Source organism: Pan paniscus, chromosome X (genome assembly GCF_029289425.2).
Source record: "Pan paniscus chromosome X, NHGRI_mPanPan1-v2.0_pri, whole genome shotgun sequence".
NCBI lineage: Eukaryota > Metazoa > Chordata > Mammalia > Primates > Hominidae > Pan > Pan paniscus.
This window is the reverse complement of record NC_073272.2, coordinates 67,842,115-67,863,239: the sequence shown is the minus strand read 5'-3', so window position 1 is coordinate 67,863,239 and position 21,125 is coordinate 67,842,115. Positions and strand designations below refer to the sequence as shown.

The 21,125-nt window shown below is 40.5% G+C and overlaps 1 protein-coding gene across 5 annotated transcripts in view; it reads left to right on the top strand.

Annotated features, from left to right (window-relative positions):
* OPHN1 (oligophrenin 1) overlaps positions 1–21,125 on the top strand; it is a 386,455-nt gene that overhangs the window by 220,112 nt on the left and 145,218 nt on the right. For all 5 annotated transcript variants that reach the window (XM_003816906.6, XM_014343473.4, XM_008970014.4 and 2 more), the window contains exons 9-15: positions 1,289–1,418; positions 4,802–4,902; positions 9,754–9,845; positions 14,202–14,280; positions 16,940–16,973; positions 17,486–17,548; positions 18,447–18,521. In XM_003816906.6, coding sequence (XP_003816954.2) covers positions 1,289–1,418; positions 4,802–4,902; positions 9,754–9,845; positions 14,202–14,280; positions 16,940–16,973; positions 17,486–17,548; positions 18,447–18,521 — 574 coding nt within the window. The remainder of the gene's footprint in view (positions 1–1,288; positions 1,419–4,801; positions 4,903–9,753; positions 9,846–14,201; positions 14,281–16,939; positions 16,974–17,485; positions 17,549–18,446; positions 18,522–21,125) is intronic.

Sequence of the window (21,125 nt, the reverse complement as noted above, 5' to 3'; positions counted from 1 at the left end):
CTTTACATGTTCCTTTATTCAACCCACATTAAACAAATGTTTATGGAAAAAATGAACATAAGCTCTGTGCCAGGCATGTGAAAGGCACTGGACATGCCATGAAGATGCATGCAAGTTTTTCTGTCTTGAAGGAACATACAGTTTCTTGTAGGAGACAAATAAACAGAGATAAATTATAATCCATTATGATAAGTGCTATAATAGAATCAAGGCCAAAGGTTTTTAAAAAGTTCAGAGCATTTGGCTACCTGGTAGAGTCAGAGAAGGCATTACTGAGTTGGTGACTTTAGAATGGGTGTTAAATTGCATGAAATATATAGATGTAGTTTTAGATGAAAAATGCTGGTAAGTTATAGTGAAAATAAGCCCCCCTTGGTTGTTTAGGAGGATTAGGATTTACAGTTGTTGTTATTATTTTTTCTTTCTATATACTCTCCTTGCAGAAAGGAACTAGGGGCTCTCACATTCTCCAGAATTTCCTGATTTACAACATCTTCCTACTACAACCAAGTTAATCCCATGAATCTTCCTCTATATATTACTTGATATGTACAAATGTAACAATAAGCCTTTGAATGTGTACATATGGGTGACTTATTTACAGGATAAACATGAGCCAACTAGATGGGCAGCACAGATCACCTTTCTCACTAACATCATGTCATAATTTTAAGACTGGGTACTAAAAACTTATCTGTAGTGATTTTCATACCCACATTTCAACACATGTCTTACCATTGTGTTTTAGTTGTGTAGATTTAAATAGATTTATTCTCATCATTAGGTTTTGGTATTTGTGAGTATGAAAACATAGCTACTGTTGGCCCTTCTCCCAAGAGAGCACCCTCTCGTATATTTTATGTTCTTGGCCAGAATTTGATTCAGTATCAACTAGGCTGTAACTTTGAGACACAATTTGGAAGTTGCTATGAGAATGCTACCTTTGGGAACCTTGTCTGCCATCTCCCTTGTTGTAAAGCAGGCTATCAGTCATGTTCAGAATTCTAAGATTGCTTATTTATTAGGGCCTTATGTGATTCGTATTAGTAAAAAGCCTCCCAGTTGTTATTTTATGAGTATATTGCTCGTTATATTTTTGTTTCCTATGCAGTCTTTAGGACTCTATAAACTTGTTTTCCATTCACTATGCCATTCACCATTTCTTTTTTTGCTTTGTGGTTGCACATGCTGTAAGCAGGGAAAACTTTGTACTGAGTCTCTGACCAAGGAATACTTTTTCATGATAATGATGATGATAATAATAATTTTCATGATGATGTCTTGACAGACAAGAAATCATTTCTCCAGTACCCGGGAAGAGATGGAAGAACTTAAGAAAAGGATGAAAGAAGCTCCCCAGACATGCAAACTTCCAGGACAGCCAACTATTGAAGGCTATCTCTATACACAAGAGAAATGTGTGTGGGGACATAGGGGTATCCACTGGGTTTCAATAAGCCAGGAACTACTGCCACTTGTCGGCTGTGAATTTTGGGCACCCTTACTGTTCATAGACCCCTGATAGCTAAAATTCCCTTGGAACGCAGGCAGGGAATACTGAAAACAAAAAAAAAAAAAAAAAAAAAGGAGAAACTGAGAGGAAGTTAAAGATTTGTCTTACAAAGGCTGTGTAGTGATAAGACCTAAGGTTTTCTCTGAGATTCAAAATGGGTATTATTTGTTCTTTAATCCTTCTGATTATTCTTTTGGAAAAAAGGGAAGTAGAGGAAAGGAAGTAGAAAAATAATATTTCTTATACTTACTATGTACCAGACATGGTGCTAAGTTCATTTAAAACACTGCCTCATTTAATCTTTGCAACCAATTTATACCCATACACATAAGGCCACTAAGGCTCAGAGACGTCACCATTTGAAAGTCACCCAACTAACAAGTGTCAGGACTAAAATTAAATTCAGGTCTATGAAATGCCAAAGCCCATGATCCTACTATAGTACCCTATATATTCATCTGCATTAGGGTCATATGTTTGCTCTTTTCTTTTCTTTTTTTAAGACAGGATCTTGCTCTGTTGTCCAGGTTGGAGTGCAATGGCACCATCATAGCTCACTACAGCCTCATACTCCTGGGCTCAAGCAGTCCTCCTACCTCAGCCTCCTGAGTGGCTGCACCTAAAGGCACCTACCACTACACTTGGCTAAGTTTTGAATTTTTTGTAGAGACAAGGTCTCACTATGTTGCTCAGGCTCATGGATGCTCTGAATGTTGCAGAGCATTCAATCTTTCCTAATTCCTCAGTAACATTATGCACACCTGTATGTGTGATTTGATTTTATTTGCCCTTTGAACTATGACCCGATACTCCCCAAACCTGTTATTCAGTTTTTGCCCAGAGTTATTATATCTGGGGAATAAACAGAGGACACACACCCAGAGGCTGCCAGTGGCAAAAAACACTGTAATTCAAAAAGCATGACACTACGGTAGTGAAATTATCACACTTTTCTTCGCATAGAGCAGTTTACTTGTGATGATTTTCAAAGATGTGTTCTCCCACTTGTCAGGTTCATCTCTTCAACTGTGTGTCGCACAATTTCTCGATCTCAGTGCTGTTGACATTTCAGGCTGGATAATTTTTAGTTCTGGGAAGTGGTCCTGTGTATTATAGTATATTTAGCAGCATCCCTGGCCTCCTCACTTTGTGCTCATAGTAATCTCCAGGTGTGACAACCTAAAATGTCTCTAATGTATTGCCACATGTCCCCTGGGAGGCCAAATTACCCCTAGTTGAGAACCACTGCTGTATGCTGTTTGATCCTTCTGTGCTTCAGTATTCTGATTTGTCATATGGGCATGACATTGCTACTCAGTTGAATGTATGCTTAATGAGCACTGTTTCTGCCAGATACTGTGCAATGCATTGGGGACACCCTTGAAAAACTGAATCAACCATGATTTCTTTCAGCAAGAAGTGTAAAGTGATGGGAGAGATAGACAAGTATATCAATAATTATAATGAAATGTGGTGATAACTGTATTTGGGGCATATATCTAAAGGCTTCACAAAGAAAGTGATATTTGAACTAGAACTTGAATGATGAGTGGGAGTTTGATAGGTAAAGAAAAGGAGGAATGGCCGGGCACAGTGGCTCATGCCTGTAATCCCAGCACTTTGGGAGGCTGAGACGGCAGATCACTGGAGGTCAGGAGTTTGAGACCAGCCTGGCCAACATGGTGAAACCCTGTCTCTACTAAAAATACAAAAATTAGCTGGGTGTGGTGATGCTTGCCTGTAATCCTAGCTACTTGGGAGGCTGAGGCAGGGGAATGACTTGAACCTGGGAGGTGGAGGTTTTAGTCAGCCGAGATGGTGCCATTACACTCCAGCCTGGGTGACAGAGTGAGACTCTGTCTCAAAAATGAATAAAAGAAAGAAAGAAAGAATGAAAGAAAGAAAAGAAAAGAAAGAAAGGAAAGAAAAAGGAAAGAAAGAAAGGAAAGAAAGAAAGAGAGAGAAAGAAAGAAGGAAAAGGAGGAAGGGAATTCCAGGTATATACCACTGCATGAGTAAAGGCAGGGTTGTGGATAGACATAGTTGATTTGTAGGGCCCTTGTTTGCCAAGAATAGTCCTGCTTTACCCCTGTTGTCCTGATGTAATTATTAATAATACTGCCTCATTCAGTCTTAAATAAGTCTTGGATTTGGACTAGAAATTATATGGCTACCTCTTTATGTGGGAACTAAAAGTAATTCATTGAGACAGGAACATAGAGGTGAGGTGCCAAAAGAAAAAGCTAGAAAGGTAAGTTTTGATCATGTTATCAAGGGCATTGTAGGCAGGCTAAGGAGTGTGGAGATAGTGGGAAAGCCGTGGATGGTTTTTAATGAGGGGAATGATAAAAATAGAGATACATTTTAAAAATAATCTAGGAAAAGAGTGGAGAATGAATTGGAGTGGAGTGATCAGAGATGGGGACAATAGGGAAATCAGAGAGAAGGCCAATGAAATAATTAATTGGTGAGATAGTAAATTTTTGTTTTTTAAAAATATGTTTCATAAAAAATAAATTCAAAATAAGACACTGGGCCCAGCGCTGTGGCTCATGCCTGTAATCCCAGCACTTTGGGAGGCCGAGGCATGCAGATCACGAGGTCAGGAGATCAAGACCATCCTGGCTAACATGGTGAAACCCCGTCTCTACTAAAAAAAATACAAAAAGTTAGCCGGGCGTGGTGGTGGGCGCCTGTAGTCCCAGCTACTTGGGAGGCTGAGGCAGGAGAATGGTGTGAACCCGGGAGGTGGAGCTTGCAGTGAGCTGAGATTGCGCCACTGCACTCCAGCCTGGGTGACAGAGCGAGACTCTGTCAAAAAAAAAAAAATTAAAACAAAAACAACACTGATAGGTTTCTTAACTAATTCGGTGTTAAAAAGGAATGGAGAGGAGGAGACAGTTAAAAGAGAGATGTGTAGAGTCATGTACAGGTTAGAAGGGGCATAACCCAATGACCAATCACATGGAACAGTTATAGAGACAGCAAAGTAAATGACAATAGTCTCCAGCTTCTGGGATATATGGTGATACAATTTATAGGGAACATGGCAGGGAGAGTAGGTTTTGAGCAAGCCAGAAGCAGCTGTGGGAAGCAGTTGGTGAAGGTTAGAATCTCCCTGTGTGCAGTAGGTAGGTGGCTATGGAAGGAGGGCGGTCAGGGCAAGGGCAGGGCTGGATCTGAAGTTTGACTCTGAAGAGCAATGTGTAAATAGCTTCCATCTTAGGGTTGACTTCCTATACAGCTAAAATAGTTATTCTGTCTGCTCACTTTTACTTGTCCTTGTAGGGGCTTTAGGAATATCCTGGGTGAAATACTATTGCCAGTATGAGAAAGAGACCAAAACACTCACCATGACGCCTATGGAGCAGAAGCCAGGTGCTAAGCAGGTCAGTTCTTGTTTGCACCATATTTTTGGAAATGGATCTATGACTGTTTCTCAGAAAAGAATATATGTTGACCTAGTATCAAATCATCAAGTTCATCACTGTTACGTGAGGCCATGACTTTATATGTACACCTTGGCCTAAGTTTGAGTCAGATAGCACTGAGTTGAGTGAAAAATTTCTCTGTTGATTAGAGCAAGCCTTTTGAAAGTGCCGGTAGTCTTTCAAACCAGTTATTTTTACAAGTGCCAGTCACATTGTACAGTCAACTATGTAAAAATATGGATGAATTACTTTTAAAAATGCTCTACTCTTGGATTCTTTAAAATAGCAAGTTTTAAAAATATGAATTGAATTCCAAAATTCCTTTTTTTACAGGAGTGTGTTTATGGCCCACAGTTGGAATAACCGATACTCACATTCTATGTACTACTCAAATATCTTTAAGCAGTTAATCTCTCTTTTTCTGCCCTCCAAACCTTCTCTCACTCCTGAAAATGACAAGATAAATTTAACACACTGAAAAAAATAGTTTACTTACCTGGAAGAACCTGATCTTTTACAAACACACACACACACACACACACACTCACACACACTCACACACACAGATACACACATGGGGGTTCCTTAAGATAAAAGCTGATCTTTAGACAGATTGTTTATTTTCTAAAAGTAGTTCAATGTGCCTCTTTCCCCTTTAACTGGCTCTCAGACAGGGTCTTAGTGCATGATTTTTAAGCATTTGCACTCTTTACAAATTGTTTGTTGGAAGTGCTTCAAGGGTTATTTGTTAGCATTGAAAGTAGTACATGAAGACCCAATTTAGGTAGGGAGGAATTTGGAGAAAAATTGGGACAGTTTCTCTCCCTTGCTGATCCTTTTCATGGAAGATCTCTCTTGTGTGGCTTGCTCATGTTGAATTAGAGAGGATGGAAATGTGCTTTCAGGCTACTGAAATTTTTTTGGAGTGAGAGTGGTCTTTTAACCACAAGATTTAGCTCCCTGCTTTAATGTGCTTTGGTGATGGGATGGACTTGTAAAAGATGTTGTATCAAACAGAGTTTCTGGAATCCTCGGCTATGCTTTATTATTATTGTTATTATTATTATTATTATTTGCGATGGAGCTTCACTCTTGTCGCCCAGGCTGGAGTGCAATGGCACAATCTCGGCTCACAGCAACCTCCACCTCCCGGGTTCAAGCGATTCTCCTGCCTCAGCCTCTTGAGCAGCTGGTATTACAGGTGTGCACCACCACACCCAGCTAATTTTTGTATTTTTAGTAGAGATGGAGTTTCACCATGTTGGCTAGGCTGATCTCGAATTCCCGACCTCAGGTGATCCTCCCGCCTTGGCCTCCCAAATTGCTGGGATTACAGGTGTGAGCCACGGTGCCAGTTACTGTGCTTTTATCATGGGCCAGTTACTCATTCAAAACCCTCCTCAGTTTCCAGTCCGCCAGTTGCCAAAGCACCTTTCAGTGTGGTTCCAATAAGTTCATCCTGTGTTTTAGCACTGATTTGTTCCAAGTCAGTCAGAACTTAGCTGATTAATCTGACTAGGAAGTGCTTATAAGCAACACTGGCCTGCAGTCTCTTTCTTTTATTTTTCTACACACATTACTTTTCAAATACCGGAGAGGAAAGCTCCTTTTGTAGGCAGTAATTTCATTTAGGCACTTTCTCTGAGGCTGCTCAGAGGTGCTTATTGCAAACCCCAAGACAGAGTCAGCAGATACCACTTTCATATCCTCCTGACAGATGCCAGCAAGCCCTCCTTTTAGTTTTTCTTTCCCTCTTCTCTTTTCATTGAGTAGCTGCTTGCAAAACTGCAATGGTGGTGGCCTGAGCATTTTTGATGTGGTATTCCTTATGGAATGGAAAGAAGAACTTAGTTACTCACAAGGCAGAGGGAGGTGGTGGGGGTTACTTGGATTTCCCCAAATTGGAGTTGGAAGTGATTTCTTCCTGTCAGTTCTCTGTTTCACTTCTTAATGCTAGTTTGTATTTTACAATTATAAATTTTACAAATAAATGATACCATAATAATAAGAACACTACAAAAGCCACTATTTCTTGAATACCTGCTGTGTGCCGGACACTGAGCTAGACCCTTCTGTCATATTCATGCTCCTCATTTACCCTCCTAGCAGCTATGTGAAGTCAGTGCCCCCAATTTGTGTAGGAAGTGAGACCAAGTTGAAGATGCAGGAATTGGCCATCTTTCTGACTATGGCACTTACTATAGCGTTGGTCCCACTATAGCCTGTCAGCTCTCATCTGTGTTTTCATGGTCAATTTTCTGATCATCTTCTCAAATGATAATTTATTAGATCTTCATCCCTTCCCTGTTAGGAATTTGTGGTCAGAAGAAGGAGTACTGCATTCTGAATCTTCAGACCCGTGTTTAAATTTTAGCTCTGTGGTGTGGTAGCTTTTGACCTTGAGTAAATTGCCTAATGTTGCTCAGTCTTAGTTTCCTCATCAGAAAAGTGGTAAGGATGATAAAGTAGTTCATAAACATTCATTGAGCACTAAGTATTTGCAAGATACTGGAGGTATAAAGGTGAATAAAACACTGTTCATGTCTTTGAAGACTTCCTAGTCAAGTGATGAAATTAAACATAAAAACAGGACATTTTAATATTACGTGCAAAGCACATAGTGGGCAATGTGTTGGTTTGAAGAAGGATTTTTGAGGAAGTGAAAGCTGAACTGCAGTTTGTAGAATAAGTAAGAGTTTAGGCAGGCAAAGAAGATAGACAAGGTCATTTTGGGTGGAGCGATTAATATAGGCAAAGTCATGCAATCATGAAATAGCATGATATGTGTGTGAAATAAAAGTACTTTTGCATTGTAGGGACATTAAACAGGTGAGCAGTCACTGGAGATGAGATTGGAATGGTGGGCAGGGCCTAGGTCCCTGAGCTGCAATGTCATTGAAGCTGAGGACATTGAGAATTTAAAGAGATAGAGTGAGTCTGTGACTTTGCTCATAACTCTCATTTTGAAAGACTAATGTGTGACATCCCACATTTAGGGGTAGGAAGGCATACTGAAGGATTAATTTAGAGTTGAGTTGTTATAGTGCAGGAGCAAGGAAAGATTGGCCTGCAAGTGGCTGAGTGTGCTGATGAGCAAGAAGTATTGGGTAATGAGCCACGTGGGCCAGTTTGTATGTCATAGTATCTAGGCACCTGGGCAGTGTTACCTAACTTGAGATACCACAGTGGGTTGTGTTATTCCCATTTAATAGATTGTGAAGTTAAGACTTAGAGATGGAATATGATTTATTTATTTATTTATTTTTGAGACAGAATCTCACTTTGTCACCGAGGCTGGAGTGCAGTGGCACGATCTTGGCGCACTGCAGCCTCTGCCTCCCAGTTTCAAGCGATTCTCCTGCCTCAGCCTCCCAAGTAGCTGGGATTACAGGTGCCCACCACTGTGCCTAATTTTTGTATTTTTAGTAGAGACGGGGTTTTGCCATGTTGACCAGGCTGGTCTCCAACTCCTGACCTCAGGTGATCCACCTGCCTTGGCCTCCCAAAGTGCTGGGATTACAGGCATGACCTGCTGTGTTTTGGCCAGGGTCACATAGCTGGTAAATGGCATAACTGAGACAAGACCCTAGGTCTTAAACTTTCTAGTGTGTTGCTATTTCCACGATACCAATTTGGATGACTTTGGGTATGCTGCTTTACTTCTTTAAGTGTCACTTCTCTATAATGGTTGTTAACAATAAAAGTGGCTTAAAAATACCTAGCATAGGCTGGACACAGTGGCTCACGCCTGTAATCCCAGCACTTTGGGAGGCTGAGGTGGGTGGATCACGAGGTCAGGAGTTCGAGACCACCCTGACCAACATGGTGAAATCCCGTCTCTACTAAAAATACAAAAATTAGCCGGGCATGGTGCGCACATGTAATCCCAGCTACTCAGGAGGCTGAGGCAGGAGAATCGCTTGAACCTGGGAGGCGGAGCTTGCAGTGAGCTGATATCGCACTACTGTATTCTAGTCTGAGTGACAGAGCAAGACTCCGTCTCAAAAAAAAAAAATGTAGCGTAATATATGGCACATAGTAAGTGATAAATGTTACTTCTCTTTCCTGTATCACATGGTCTCTGTTGAGATAAGAGAGGGAATCTGAACAAGGTGAGACTAGAATTTTAGTCTGTGGACACAGTGGGTTTTAATTCCCTTAATTACCTACAGGACTAAAGTGGGCCACACTGTCCTTGCTGCACATATGAAATATCAAATGCCACCATGACTAATACACACATTTGCCATTTCCTCTACTTTTGCGCTACCTTTGGAGCGATTACATTTGTGATTTCTGTCATCCTAAAGAGTCTAGAGTTGGGAGACAGAAATGTTTTTCTCCCTCCTTCATCTGCCACTTTAATGGAAGCTTCTTTGCTCAGCTACCCTCTGACTTTCTAAGGGAGGTTTTAGACAGCCACTTACCCCGTCACAATTTCCCTCCCTAGAGGCCTCATGAAAATTTTATTCTGTACACTTAATGCCATTCAGTCAGCCCATTTCTCCTACACTCCCCTTACATGATATGTATTGAGCTTCCTATTAAGTTTTCCGTCTTGGGAAAGAGTGCTGGATGACTCTGAACAATTTCTCCTGGTCTCAGCCATTGATTCTTGGAGCGGGGAGAAACCATCTGCCATCTTGCTGCAAATACTGTTTGAAGGGACAAGATTCTCAGTGAGTCTACACATTGCTCCTGCTGCCTTGACCAGACGCCTTCCAAGTGACACTGAAGACACTGTAGGAAGCAGAAACAGCTTCTGTGTCTTTTTAAAAAAATTGCCTGTTAATTCTTGTTTCATATCAGGGGCCCTTGGACTTAACACTGAAGTACTGTGTGAGAAGGAAGACGGAGTCTATCGACAAGAGGTTCTGTTTTGACATAGAAACTAATGAAAGGTAAGCTGTGCCGCTGTGAATTGGCAATGTCCCCACATGCCAGATGCTTAGCCTGGGTAGGTCTTTTATTTTCCTCCGTCATCCCACGTTGATGACAATGAGTAAGTCTATTCAGGACTTTGTTGTGAGTCTATTCAAGCCAGCTCTTCTGGCTGCCCTTCCCAGGGATCCCTGCTAGACCTGGCCCAGTGCTGCTTTTCTCTGTGCAAGCTTCTATCAGCTTTGCCTCACTTGCTCTGGGAAGAAAAAGTCTCTCCTGGGATTTAATTTGCTATCAGATGTGCAAAAGGTCAACATTTGGTGATCTTGCAAGAAGGAAAGGATAACAAAGCTCATTCTTTGTTAAGTCTCCTGATATCACATAAAAGAACAAATGAATTGGCACACATTTTTGAGGGAGGGAAGATGGGGTGGAGGGTCGTGGTGTTATTAGAAAGTCATTTCCCCCCATTTGGTGCAAAAATGATGCAGACCTTCCCTACTTTACAGATACTCAATGAACTGGAAATAGTGTGATTATCACCTTTCAGATCTTACAGCTAAGGCTTGCACATTTTGGACTTCGTTGTGTTTGTTTCTCCCCAGTGCCCTCTTTTTTTACTTGAACCTGAGCAGTTTTATCAGAGGAGAATTTTAACCATTAAAATTTCAAATGAATGCATTTGGCATTATTGTGGAGAAAGACATGCTTTATAGTTGGGTGGTTGTACCAAAATAAACAGAATAAATCTGTTTCTAGATTTTATCTCAACCTTTTATTTCTAGATGTTAGATACTTAGTAATGGAATAGAATTTTGCAAAATGATCAGATTGCTAGAAAGGAACTTGAAGGGTGAATTACAATATCATGTGAACAAAACTAGCAGTGACTGGGATCATAACAATCAGACTAAATGATGAGGGCATTTTTAAAAAAATTGGGGAATAAAGGACTTAGCTTGTTTCCTTATTTCAAAATTGAGAGATTATTATTTGACCCTCACAATTTCGATTTGTGAATTTATATCATTTCTTTGTTAAAAATGGATGATCCCAATTGAGGTGGCTCTGAAAGTATGTATTGTTGCCAGTAACCATGAGACTGTCACTCATTTTCCTGATAGCCTCAGTTCCAGTAGGAAGGGGAAAATTACTGTTGGCTGTGGCTTCCCTTTTTTGCAAATAATATCCCCAACTCAAGCAGTTGCAAACAGTTTGTCCCCGTGGTTAGGGGCTAGGATGAATTTATGTTTCTTGTACCTGGTGCTATGCATGGCTCATGATAAGTACTAAATTTGATGTTTATTTTTAAGTGTTTTTTTCTTATCCTAGAATGCTGAAGAATTTTCGACACTAGAACCCAGGGATTAAAGTTTTGATGCATCTACACTTTTAGTTATTATATACTATGCACTTTACAAAACATTCCCTCATTTAATCTACACCCCCCCCCATTTTACCAGTGAGGAAACTGAGACCCACATATATTTAACTGACTTGCCCAACTAAAGTCATATAGGAAATGGTGGGGCTGAGCTCAAACCCTGGTCTGTAGGTCTTCAAAGCCCATGCTGGTTTCTTTTTGTTTGTTTTGAGATGGTGTCTCTCTCTCTTGCCCAGGCTGGAGTCCAGTGTTGCACAACCTCTACCTCCTGGGCTCAAACGAGTCTCCTGCCTCAGCCTCCTGAGTAGCTGGGACTACAGGCGTGTGCCACCATGTCCAGCTAATTTTTGTATTTTTAATAGAAATGGGGTTTCACCATGTTGGCCAGGCTTGACTTGAACTCCTGGCCTCAAGACATCCACCTGCCTCGGCCTCCCAAAGTGCTGGGATTATAGGCGTGAGCCACTATGCCTGGCTCCATGCTGTTTTTAATTTTTTATATTGTCTATTATAAGCAGAAGAAACAAGCTGCAAAGTAGAGCGTTAAATATAATAATGAACAGGTGCTGAGGCCACTCTCTGCATGTGGAGTCTTTTGAGTGACATGACATCTGCTTTTCTGGCTAGTCAGTCTGATATAAGGAACAGAGTCAGGCTTCCTAGCAGGCATCAGGCAGCTGTACTCACATTCCCTGGAGCACAGAGCAAAGGGCTCTTGGAGCCACTTTTTCTATGTCAGGAAGAGAGGATAAGATTTTTTATTTTTTTAACTTTTAATTTTTTAGAGAGAGGGTCTTACTCTGTTGCCCAGGTTGGTTTGCAGTGGCACATGTTCAAGTGATCCTCTTGCGTGAGCCTCCTGAGTAGCTGGGACTGACAGGTGTGCACCACCATATCTGGCTAATTTTTTATTTTTTATAGCTATGGGACCTTGCTATGTTGCCCAGGCTGGTCTTCAACTCCTGGCTTGCAGTGATTCTCCTGTGTCAGCCTCCCAAAGTGCTCATATTACAGGTGTGAGTCACTGCACCTGGTTCTAAATTTAGGCTCTTAGCAGTATTTAAAATGACAGGCTCATAGCAAGGCAGAGCTTGAAATGTTTTAATAACAGCAACAACAATAATTGTAATAATAATAAAAACAATTGCTAACATTTGCCAAGTACCTCCTTTGTGACAGGCACTGTTATCAGCCATTTAAGTGTATAATTTCCTTTAGTCGTCACCACAGTCACATGAGGGAGGTGATGTTATTTGAATTTTGGTTTGTGAATCTGTATCATTTTTGTGTTAACAATGGATGACCCCATTCAAGATGGCTGTGGAAGTATATATTGTTGCCAGTAACCACAAGACTGTCATTAAGAGGTGCTTTAATGAAGTAAGAGAAGGTAGGACAGGAACCCCATGATTCCAGCAGGTAGAACAGGATTCCTATGATATCAGTAATGGAAAGGACCTCCCAGCTCCTGTGTTCCAGAACCCTTTCAGATAAAGAAAGCGAGGTCTAGAAAGGCCTAGTTACTTATCCAGGGTGGCTGAACTCTCTTGGCATTGCTTTTATCATTCTATGACTCTAGGAGTGGTCTCATCTTATCACAGAATTTGTGGAAGGAACAATGTTTTCCTAATGGCTCAGCAAGCCAGGAGAATGCAAGGAGACTTTATACCTTGCATAAAGTATGGTTAATCTCAAAATTCCAGATGAGTCACAAAGATCTAAAAAGACCATAAAGAGCATAACAGCTTGGGATATCTCTGGGTAGTTAGTAGTGTCTTAGTCCATTTGTGATGTTATGACAAAATACCTGAGACTCAGTAATATATAAACAACAGAAATTCATTTGTCACATTTCCAGAAGCTGGAAGTCCAAGCAGTTTCAGTGTCTGGTGAGGGCCTGGTCTCTGTTTCCAAGATGGCATCTTGTTGCAGTGCCCTCCAGAGAGCACCAACACCGTGTCCTCATATGTCAGAAGAGATGGAAGGGAATGAACCTACTCTTTCAAGTTTTTGTAAAAGGGCCCTAATCCCATTCATGAGGTTCTACCCTTATGACTAACTCACCTCCTAAAGGTTCCATTTCTTAATATCATCACATTGGTAGTTAACTTTCAACCTATGAATTTTGGGGAATATTCAGACCACAGCAGGTAGCCTGCAAATAAATAGAATAAAACAGGGTTCGAAGCCGTGTGCCAGGCAGAAGAGGCCTTATATTGTAGTAATGAAGAATATGGCTGCTGGACCAGACTTTCTGGATTTAATTCCTGTCTCTAGTAGTTCCCTGCTATATGACCTTGGATAATTAGTCTGTGCCTCAGTTTCCCCTTCTGTGAAATAGAGATGATTACTGTAACTGCCTTATTATATATATTAACTGAGTTAATATACATAGTTTACTTGGAACAAAATTTGTCACCTAGTAAGCATTCAGTAAATATTAGTTGTTTTTATTAGTCATAAAATTGCTTATTAGCCAAAACGCCTCCTCCCTGTGTCTTAGCCAGTACTCATGTTGTTGAATTTATTGCAACTCAAAATGTTTCTTGGACATCGCAGGTGCTGGAAGAAGCAAAGCCATTTTACTGAGAGATGAATGTGCCTGTGATGTACATGCTCATTCCTAGAGCTCAGACAAAGTGGCTGGCTTCCAACAGAGTAAGGCAGTGAGAGCCTTTGTTTGGTTCAAGCACAATGGGGCCAATTTAAGTGTGCATTATGGAGGCGTCTTGACAGTTACCTTCCTATTTCTTGCAGGATCTGGGCACAAGGCCACCAAGATACCACCCCCGCCTCCATGGTTCCCAAAGTTACTGTTCTCTAAATTGCCTATTGTTTTCTTGAGTAAAAGAGATTTTGAAAAATTAGTATTCTGTAAGCCTATGCTTGTTCAGTGTGACAAACTCCAGGGCAGAGAAGGACCCTAGATCACAAGACTCCATTCTCTCAGTTGAATTTTCTGCTTTATACTTACCATTTTTTTCCCCCTCAGGCCAGGAACCATCACTCTGCAGGCCCTTTCAGAAGCTAACAGAAGGCTATGGATGGAAGCCATGGATGGGAAAGAACCTGTAAGTTACCTGACACTGGGGAAACCTCCCCAGCATATGCCAGTGTATGAGTGCCCTCTAGTGGTATCAGTGGGTCTCAGACAATTAAATGGTAATGGATTGTTTAGTCTCAGTTTTAGAGCTGTAAGGAATTGTTTCCACATCTCTTAGCAGGTAAGGCAACTGGAGTTCCAGAAAGGTTGAGGGACTTTTCTGAGACCACCCTCAGAGAAGACACCAAAACCAGGCTTAGAATGCAGATCTCTCAGCTCCCTGCTCTAGTGTTAGACTATGTAGCTATGCCCATGAGCTTTTCTTCAGAAAGAATTAAGCTATTTTTCAGGTTATAAAATCAATATGTGTTAATTAATTAATATGTGTTAATATGAAAAATAATTGCCATAGTTATAAATAAGCACTTATTAAACATTTATTCAGAATGATTTTTCTTCCTCACCCTTATACCACCAACTCAGCTTATTCTCTTTGAGGGTACAGCTGGTAGCGGAGATGGCATTGCCATCCTGTATCACAAGATGTACCGTTCCATTTAGAACACGGTTATGCAGGAGGACAAGCAATCCCTTGAAAGGGTTACTGATTATCATCAAGCGACCAATAGAAACAGTTGGAAATAATTGAAAAACATTCTGGTTTCTTAGTGGCATATTAAATAATATCAGCTTCCTGGTGTTGGAATTCCAAAAGCTTGGATATAGGTACTAGTTCTGCCATTAAATGGCTATGTGACTCTGGGCAAATCATTTCACCTCTCTGAGATTCAGTTTTCTTCTCCTCAGTAAAAGGGCTTTAATAATTTCTTTCTACCTATCTCACAGGGTTGCTTAGAAAAACCAGATGGAAGTCATCTTGTAAACCACGATGTGCTAGCTGATCTGAATGATGGGATACAAAACTCCTAAGATCCAGCAGTGTTCAGATACAGTCTTATTTCTTTGCTGTATTCAAGTGAAAAACTGGCTAGGAGGGAAAATGCATTCTAGGTTTTTCTTTCTATGTGTCCTCAGTATTCTGGAGAATTTAGAGGGGTAACTAGATCCCAGATTGCACTTATAGTAAACTGGAAGGTAGCAGGAGAGACTTGGTATTCTGAAGACTGCCATCCAGAAAATATTCCAGCACTGTCTTTCTTCTGTCACCTTCCAGAAACCTGCTGCTGAACTCTTTCATGCTTGTGACATTTCTGTAGGCAGATGCTGGGAAGCTCAGCAAGGCATTTATCTTTCAATTCCCTCTCCCAAGTTTGCTCTCCCTTTAGGTTTTCAAGAATCAAAGGATGCAGATGGCTTTCTGTGGAGAATGATGTGAGCACATGGGCCCACTGAATGTGGATCCATACCAACTTGATCATGGCAGATTTTCCCACAAATCCCTTGTTCAGAAAAGTAGCAGAAAAGGCTGGCTGGCACAAAAATATCTCCCACTGAAATATCTGTGGGCATACACACATATGCAGAACTTATTTTAAGGAGAGGCTGTTCAAACAGACTCTTAACAGATGGCATATAGAGGGCTCATTTCCTGCAACCTCACATTACTAATGTTGTTGCTCCTTTACTAAACACTCCAGTTCACTAGTCTTACAAATCTCATCCATGCCTTTGCCTAAACTGTCAAAGAAGATCAGGGCTTGAAGGAATGTCTACTCCAACCCTGATCACTTTACTGATATAAATTTTGAGATCTGGAGAATGGAAAGGGCATGCCCAAAATTTCCTAAGAGGTAGAGGTAGAGCCAGGACTAGACTTCAAGAGTCAACAGTCTTCTTTCTGGTCTCTCACGTAGCTATCACAGCACATACTCCAAGACAACACAGACAAATCTTGGTGTATTCATGGATCTCTTTCAGATGGACATTTGCCTTTCCACAGAGAAGTATTCATCAACCAGTCTTTGAGGGTGGGAGATTGGTGTTAGGAACATTTAAATTTTATAATGCCCATTAGACAGGTACATAGCCATGAGGAAAACACTTTCCTGGTCTCTTGCTTTATCATAAAAATGCCCCAGGTGTTACATAAGTAAATATCTAAGATGGATTAGCTAAAACTGTAGCTATGGTGAACTGTGTGAAATTCAGTGTAATTTTCAGGGATTGTTCAAGTATTTTCTTTCTTTCCTTCCTTCCTTCCTTCCTTTCTTTCTCTCTCTCTCTTTCTTTCTTTTCTTTCTTTCTTTTTTTTTTTTTTTTGACAGAGTCTCGCTCTGTTGCCCAGGTTGGAGTGCAGTGGTGTGATCTCAGCTCACTGCAGCCTCCACCTCCTGGGTTCAAGAGATTCTCCTGACTCAACCTCCCAAACAGCTGGGATTACAGGTGCACACCACCATGCCTGGCTAATTTTTGGATTTTTGTAGAGATGGGGTTTCATGATGTTTGCCAGGCTGGTCTTAAACTCCTGACCTCAAGTGATCTGCCTGCCTTGGCCTCCCAAATTGCTGGGATTACAGGCATGAGCCACCACCCCTGGCCTGTTCAAGTATTTTCTAGCAATCTTGGCAAAGCAATTATGTTTAGCCCACTTGACTATCTTTTTAACATCCTGGAGTTTCTAATCATTTTTAATGCCTATCTGGGGAAAGATATTTAATATTATGTTCTCTGTTTTCCTATATTGATTGACAATAGCCATGGATCTTTCTGTTTATCTTCTTTTGTAGATCTACCACAGCCCTATAACAAAACAGCAAGAAAGTGAGTCACTTAAGTTTTTGGTCTACTAGCATTATAAACTGCCAGCTGTCCAATTCATAGTAAATACCATCATTAATGATGTGTACTACTAACGCAAGTCTGAATATGGATGCCTTTGTGTGAAATAAAATTCAGCCATATATTTTTTAAATGTGTCTGGTAATTGAACTAAGGTAGACACTTGGTGTTAGCTTACATCGTGGGTAGAGAAACATATCCTTCCTGTTCTGGAAGCATGATAGAAATTGTATTTTTAGGCTAACATTTCACATATGACTTTGCTCATGCTGAAAGCAGACAATGCAAAGGGCTAAATATAAGTATTTTGTGTTATAAGAGTTAAAATGTTAAACCTCCCCTGAAAAAATGACTCTTTCCATTTAAGGGTGACTAGAAATGAGCAACTAAAAACCCTTAGCTCTCTCAATGCAGTCCCTTTGCATGGTCATTAAATGTTTAATAGGTGACACCTGTTGCAGCAGGATCTAACTCTTTTCCTTTGCTTGAAACAGTGGAGCTAAATGAAGTGGGCTTCAAGTTTGTCAGGAAGTGCATCAATATTATTGAGACCAAAGGTAAGATCTGAACCATAGTCTTGGCATTGTCTGAATCTCGTCACTCTGATTTTATCCTGGGCAATTTCTCTGAAGTAGCGTTTTAGGAATGAAGACTGTTTATAAAGCTTGTGTAGTAGATGCAAGCTAGAAAATTTCAGAAAATTCTAAACTAGTGGTATGCAAGCATATTTGGATAATTTGTGGATTCCTGCTTTTAAAGAGCTTATAAGTTTATAAAGTATTCTCAAACAGTACCTGGCACTCCTTAAGCAGTGTCATGATGGTTCTATCCTAAATGATCAAGAGTTCAATTTCTGCCACAGTACATACTGGTATGAAAATTGATGGGGCAGAGCCAAACTCAGGGAGATGTGGAATCAGCATTCTTCCTGGTTGCCGATACTCCCTGGTTTCCTTCTGAGGATATTTAGACTGTGGGCAAGTGTGGTATGTGAATCAAGTCTCTTTGTTCTTTGAAATGTTTTTTTAGTCTTTCTTGGTGCAGGAAATGGCCTTTTGTTTCACAGCTGCCTTACTCCAGCCCTCTCGTGATTTATATCACTGCTTAGAAGCAACTTGAGGGTTGATCCTTCCTCCTTTTTCAATTAAATGAACTTCTTTCTAAGATGGCAGCACCATTCTCAGCTTTCTGCTGCCGCCCAAACTAAGCATATGCTTCTATTTACTATAGAGTTTGTTTTCTTCTCTTCAGATTAATGAGGGTTTGGTACACTCCAAATGAAAGGATGGATAATTTGGAGAGATGCTGTAGGACTATTCCCCTGTTACAGGGAAGGCTGGAGAACTTGGAGTATGTAGTGTGACCCCTTCCTATCTGAATTGACTCTAGTGTACCAAGGGGAGATGACAACTCTAGCTATACAAGTGAAATTAACCTGATTTTTCCCTCCACTAGGGATCAAGACAGAAGGGTTGTACCGCACTGTGGGCAGCAATATTCAGGTTCAGAAGCTGCTGAATGCCTTTTTTGGTAACAATTTTACTTTGATAATTCTTATTGGGAGTACTTTATGTGTTACAAAGAAATGTGACTGGAAGAGAAAGGAGACAGTGCTAAAATGTGGTAGAATAGTTGAAAAAAGTATTTTCTAAAGTAAAACATACACATACTTGCCCACCCTGGGCAGAGTCAGTCGTACCTTGAAAATGGCTGTTATCTCTCCTTCCTCGTATCCCATTCACTCCAGAAACCCTCAGCAATACAACTTCTTTCCCTACATCTCAACTGGAACTGTGTGGCCAGGCTTAGTCGGTATCTTCTTACCAAATCCAGTGAATACTTTTGAGTTTCTGTCTTACTTGATCTCCTTGTTGACCACTTTCTCTTTTTTGAAACTTTCTCCTTACATGACTTCGTGACTTCCATAACACATCAGCACTCTTCTGATTCTTCTCACGTCTTTTTTTTTTTTTTTTGAGACAGGGTCTAGCTCTGTCGCCTAGGCTGGAGTGCAGTGGCATGATCATGGCTCACTACATCCTCAACCTGAGCCTCCTGAGTAGCTGGGACTATAGGCGTGTGCCACTACACCAGGCTGATTTTTAATTTTTTTGTAGTGATGGGGTCTCACTATATTGCCTAGGCTGGTCTTGAACTTCTGGCCTTCAATCATCCTCTTGCCTTTGCCTCCCAAAGTGCTGGGATTACAGGCATGAGCCACAATGCCTGACCTCGTCTAACATCTTATAGGATTCCTTTTCAATAACTTGCTGAACCTTTATCTTTCTGTTTTTTACACCTTGACTGTGTGTTTCCTACAGTTCTATCTTTGTTCTTGGTTTACTTTTTTTTTTAATATGTTTTTCTATTGATTGATTTTTTTTTATTCTGGTTATGGCTCACATTTTTGTTTCTTAAAAAACATTTCTTGTAATCTTTATTGGTTGCTGGATGTTGTGACTTACTGAATGTCTTGATTTTGTTGATTTCTTTTAAAGAGGACTGAATTTTGTTTTGTGGGCAGTTATTTGTGGATCAATTTGATTTATTTGAGTCTTCTTTTTAAGCTTTGTTGGGCCAGATATAAAGTATCCACCCCCAGGTAAGGTTGTTGAGCTCTTTTTCCACATAGCTCACTCTTCTCTGGTACTGTGCCTTGCTAGTTATAGCTGCTTCAACCTTCCTAAACTTTGATCCTTATCTCTTCAGCTGAGCAAGACTTCCATGCTCAGCTTGAGTTCCCACTCCATCTGCTGCAATCTAAAAAGTGCTTTTAAGAAGCAAGCTGTGGAGAAGGTAGCAGTTATCTTGTTTGTATCCCTCTTCTCAGAGTCATAGTCCTGTTTTGTCTGTTGCTCAATAACTACATGCAGGAGTTTCCTATATACTGTCCAGTTTTCTAGTTGTTACAGCAGGAAGGCAAGTCTGATACCAGTTAATCCACCATGGCTGGCAGTGGTATTCTCTCTTTATGCTTTTTACTAGCACCTCTATGCTGACAACTCACAAAATCTCTGTTCCAGACATCATATGATGAGTTCTAAATGCAAATATTCACTTGCCCACTGCACTTGTGCTTCTCAGTCATATTAAGGTCATGGCACATATCAGAATGATCATCTTTATATAGCATGCTCGGGTAAATGGACATCACTGAGGCAAGAAGCCCTAAAGGCTGAGGGAGTCAATATTGGAGTCTCTGCACAAGCTCTCTTTATATAGATGGTTCACAGGTATCTACCTGCATTTCTCTCCCTGCAAACCTACCCTTCTTCCTTTCGTGGGTGGCAGTGAAGCATCTTGTAAGCTGAGTTTTCACAGTGTCAGAGAACAAATTGAGTGTGGAAAACTGCAGTTTGGATAAAATACATATTTTTTGGTCCTTACTGTGATGCATAGCTAATCTCTCACAAGCCTGCAGGTCTGACAACCAACCCTACTCACATTTGAGGATGTTACAGCACTCAGTCATAGCAGGTGTGGTTTTTGAATTCCAGATTACATCATTAGTACCTCAGCATCTGTTTTCATTAATCACCTTACATTCTTGACTTTTAAAAATTTGGATTGCTTATTCCTGGTCAATTTGCAACCCATCTCATTAGCTAAGGACACTTTTTCATATGTAAATCAGCTGACATCGTGGTCCAGCATATTGAATCTCTGAAAAATTATTGAACTCAGATATTTATTCAGATAACTATTGAACTATTGAAAATTCTGTTTCCAGTATCACTCTTATATCTGTTGTATAATAAGCTAAAAAATGACATGCCAGGCATCCCACTGATTCTCTTATGGGCTTTAATAGGACTGAAGTGGCTCCTTCAAATCACACACGGCAGTAGAATTTGATTCAAGTATTAAGGAAAGTGGTAGAGTTGGTGTATTTCATTTATTCAAAACCATCCTCCAAATATTAACTCTCATAGGAATATCTAAAATATAGACCAGGAAGTTCTAGATATAAATATTGATAGATGCAATATAAAACTGTTAACTTCCTTATTTGTATATGAAAGTGGCAACCCCGATCCCTGCCCCAAATGTATGAAACTCCAGATGTGGTGACGATCCTCATTCATTTATTCATTGAACAAATATTTGTGTGCCTACCCGGGCATCAAGCATTGT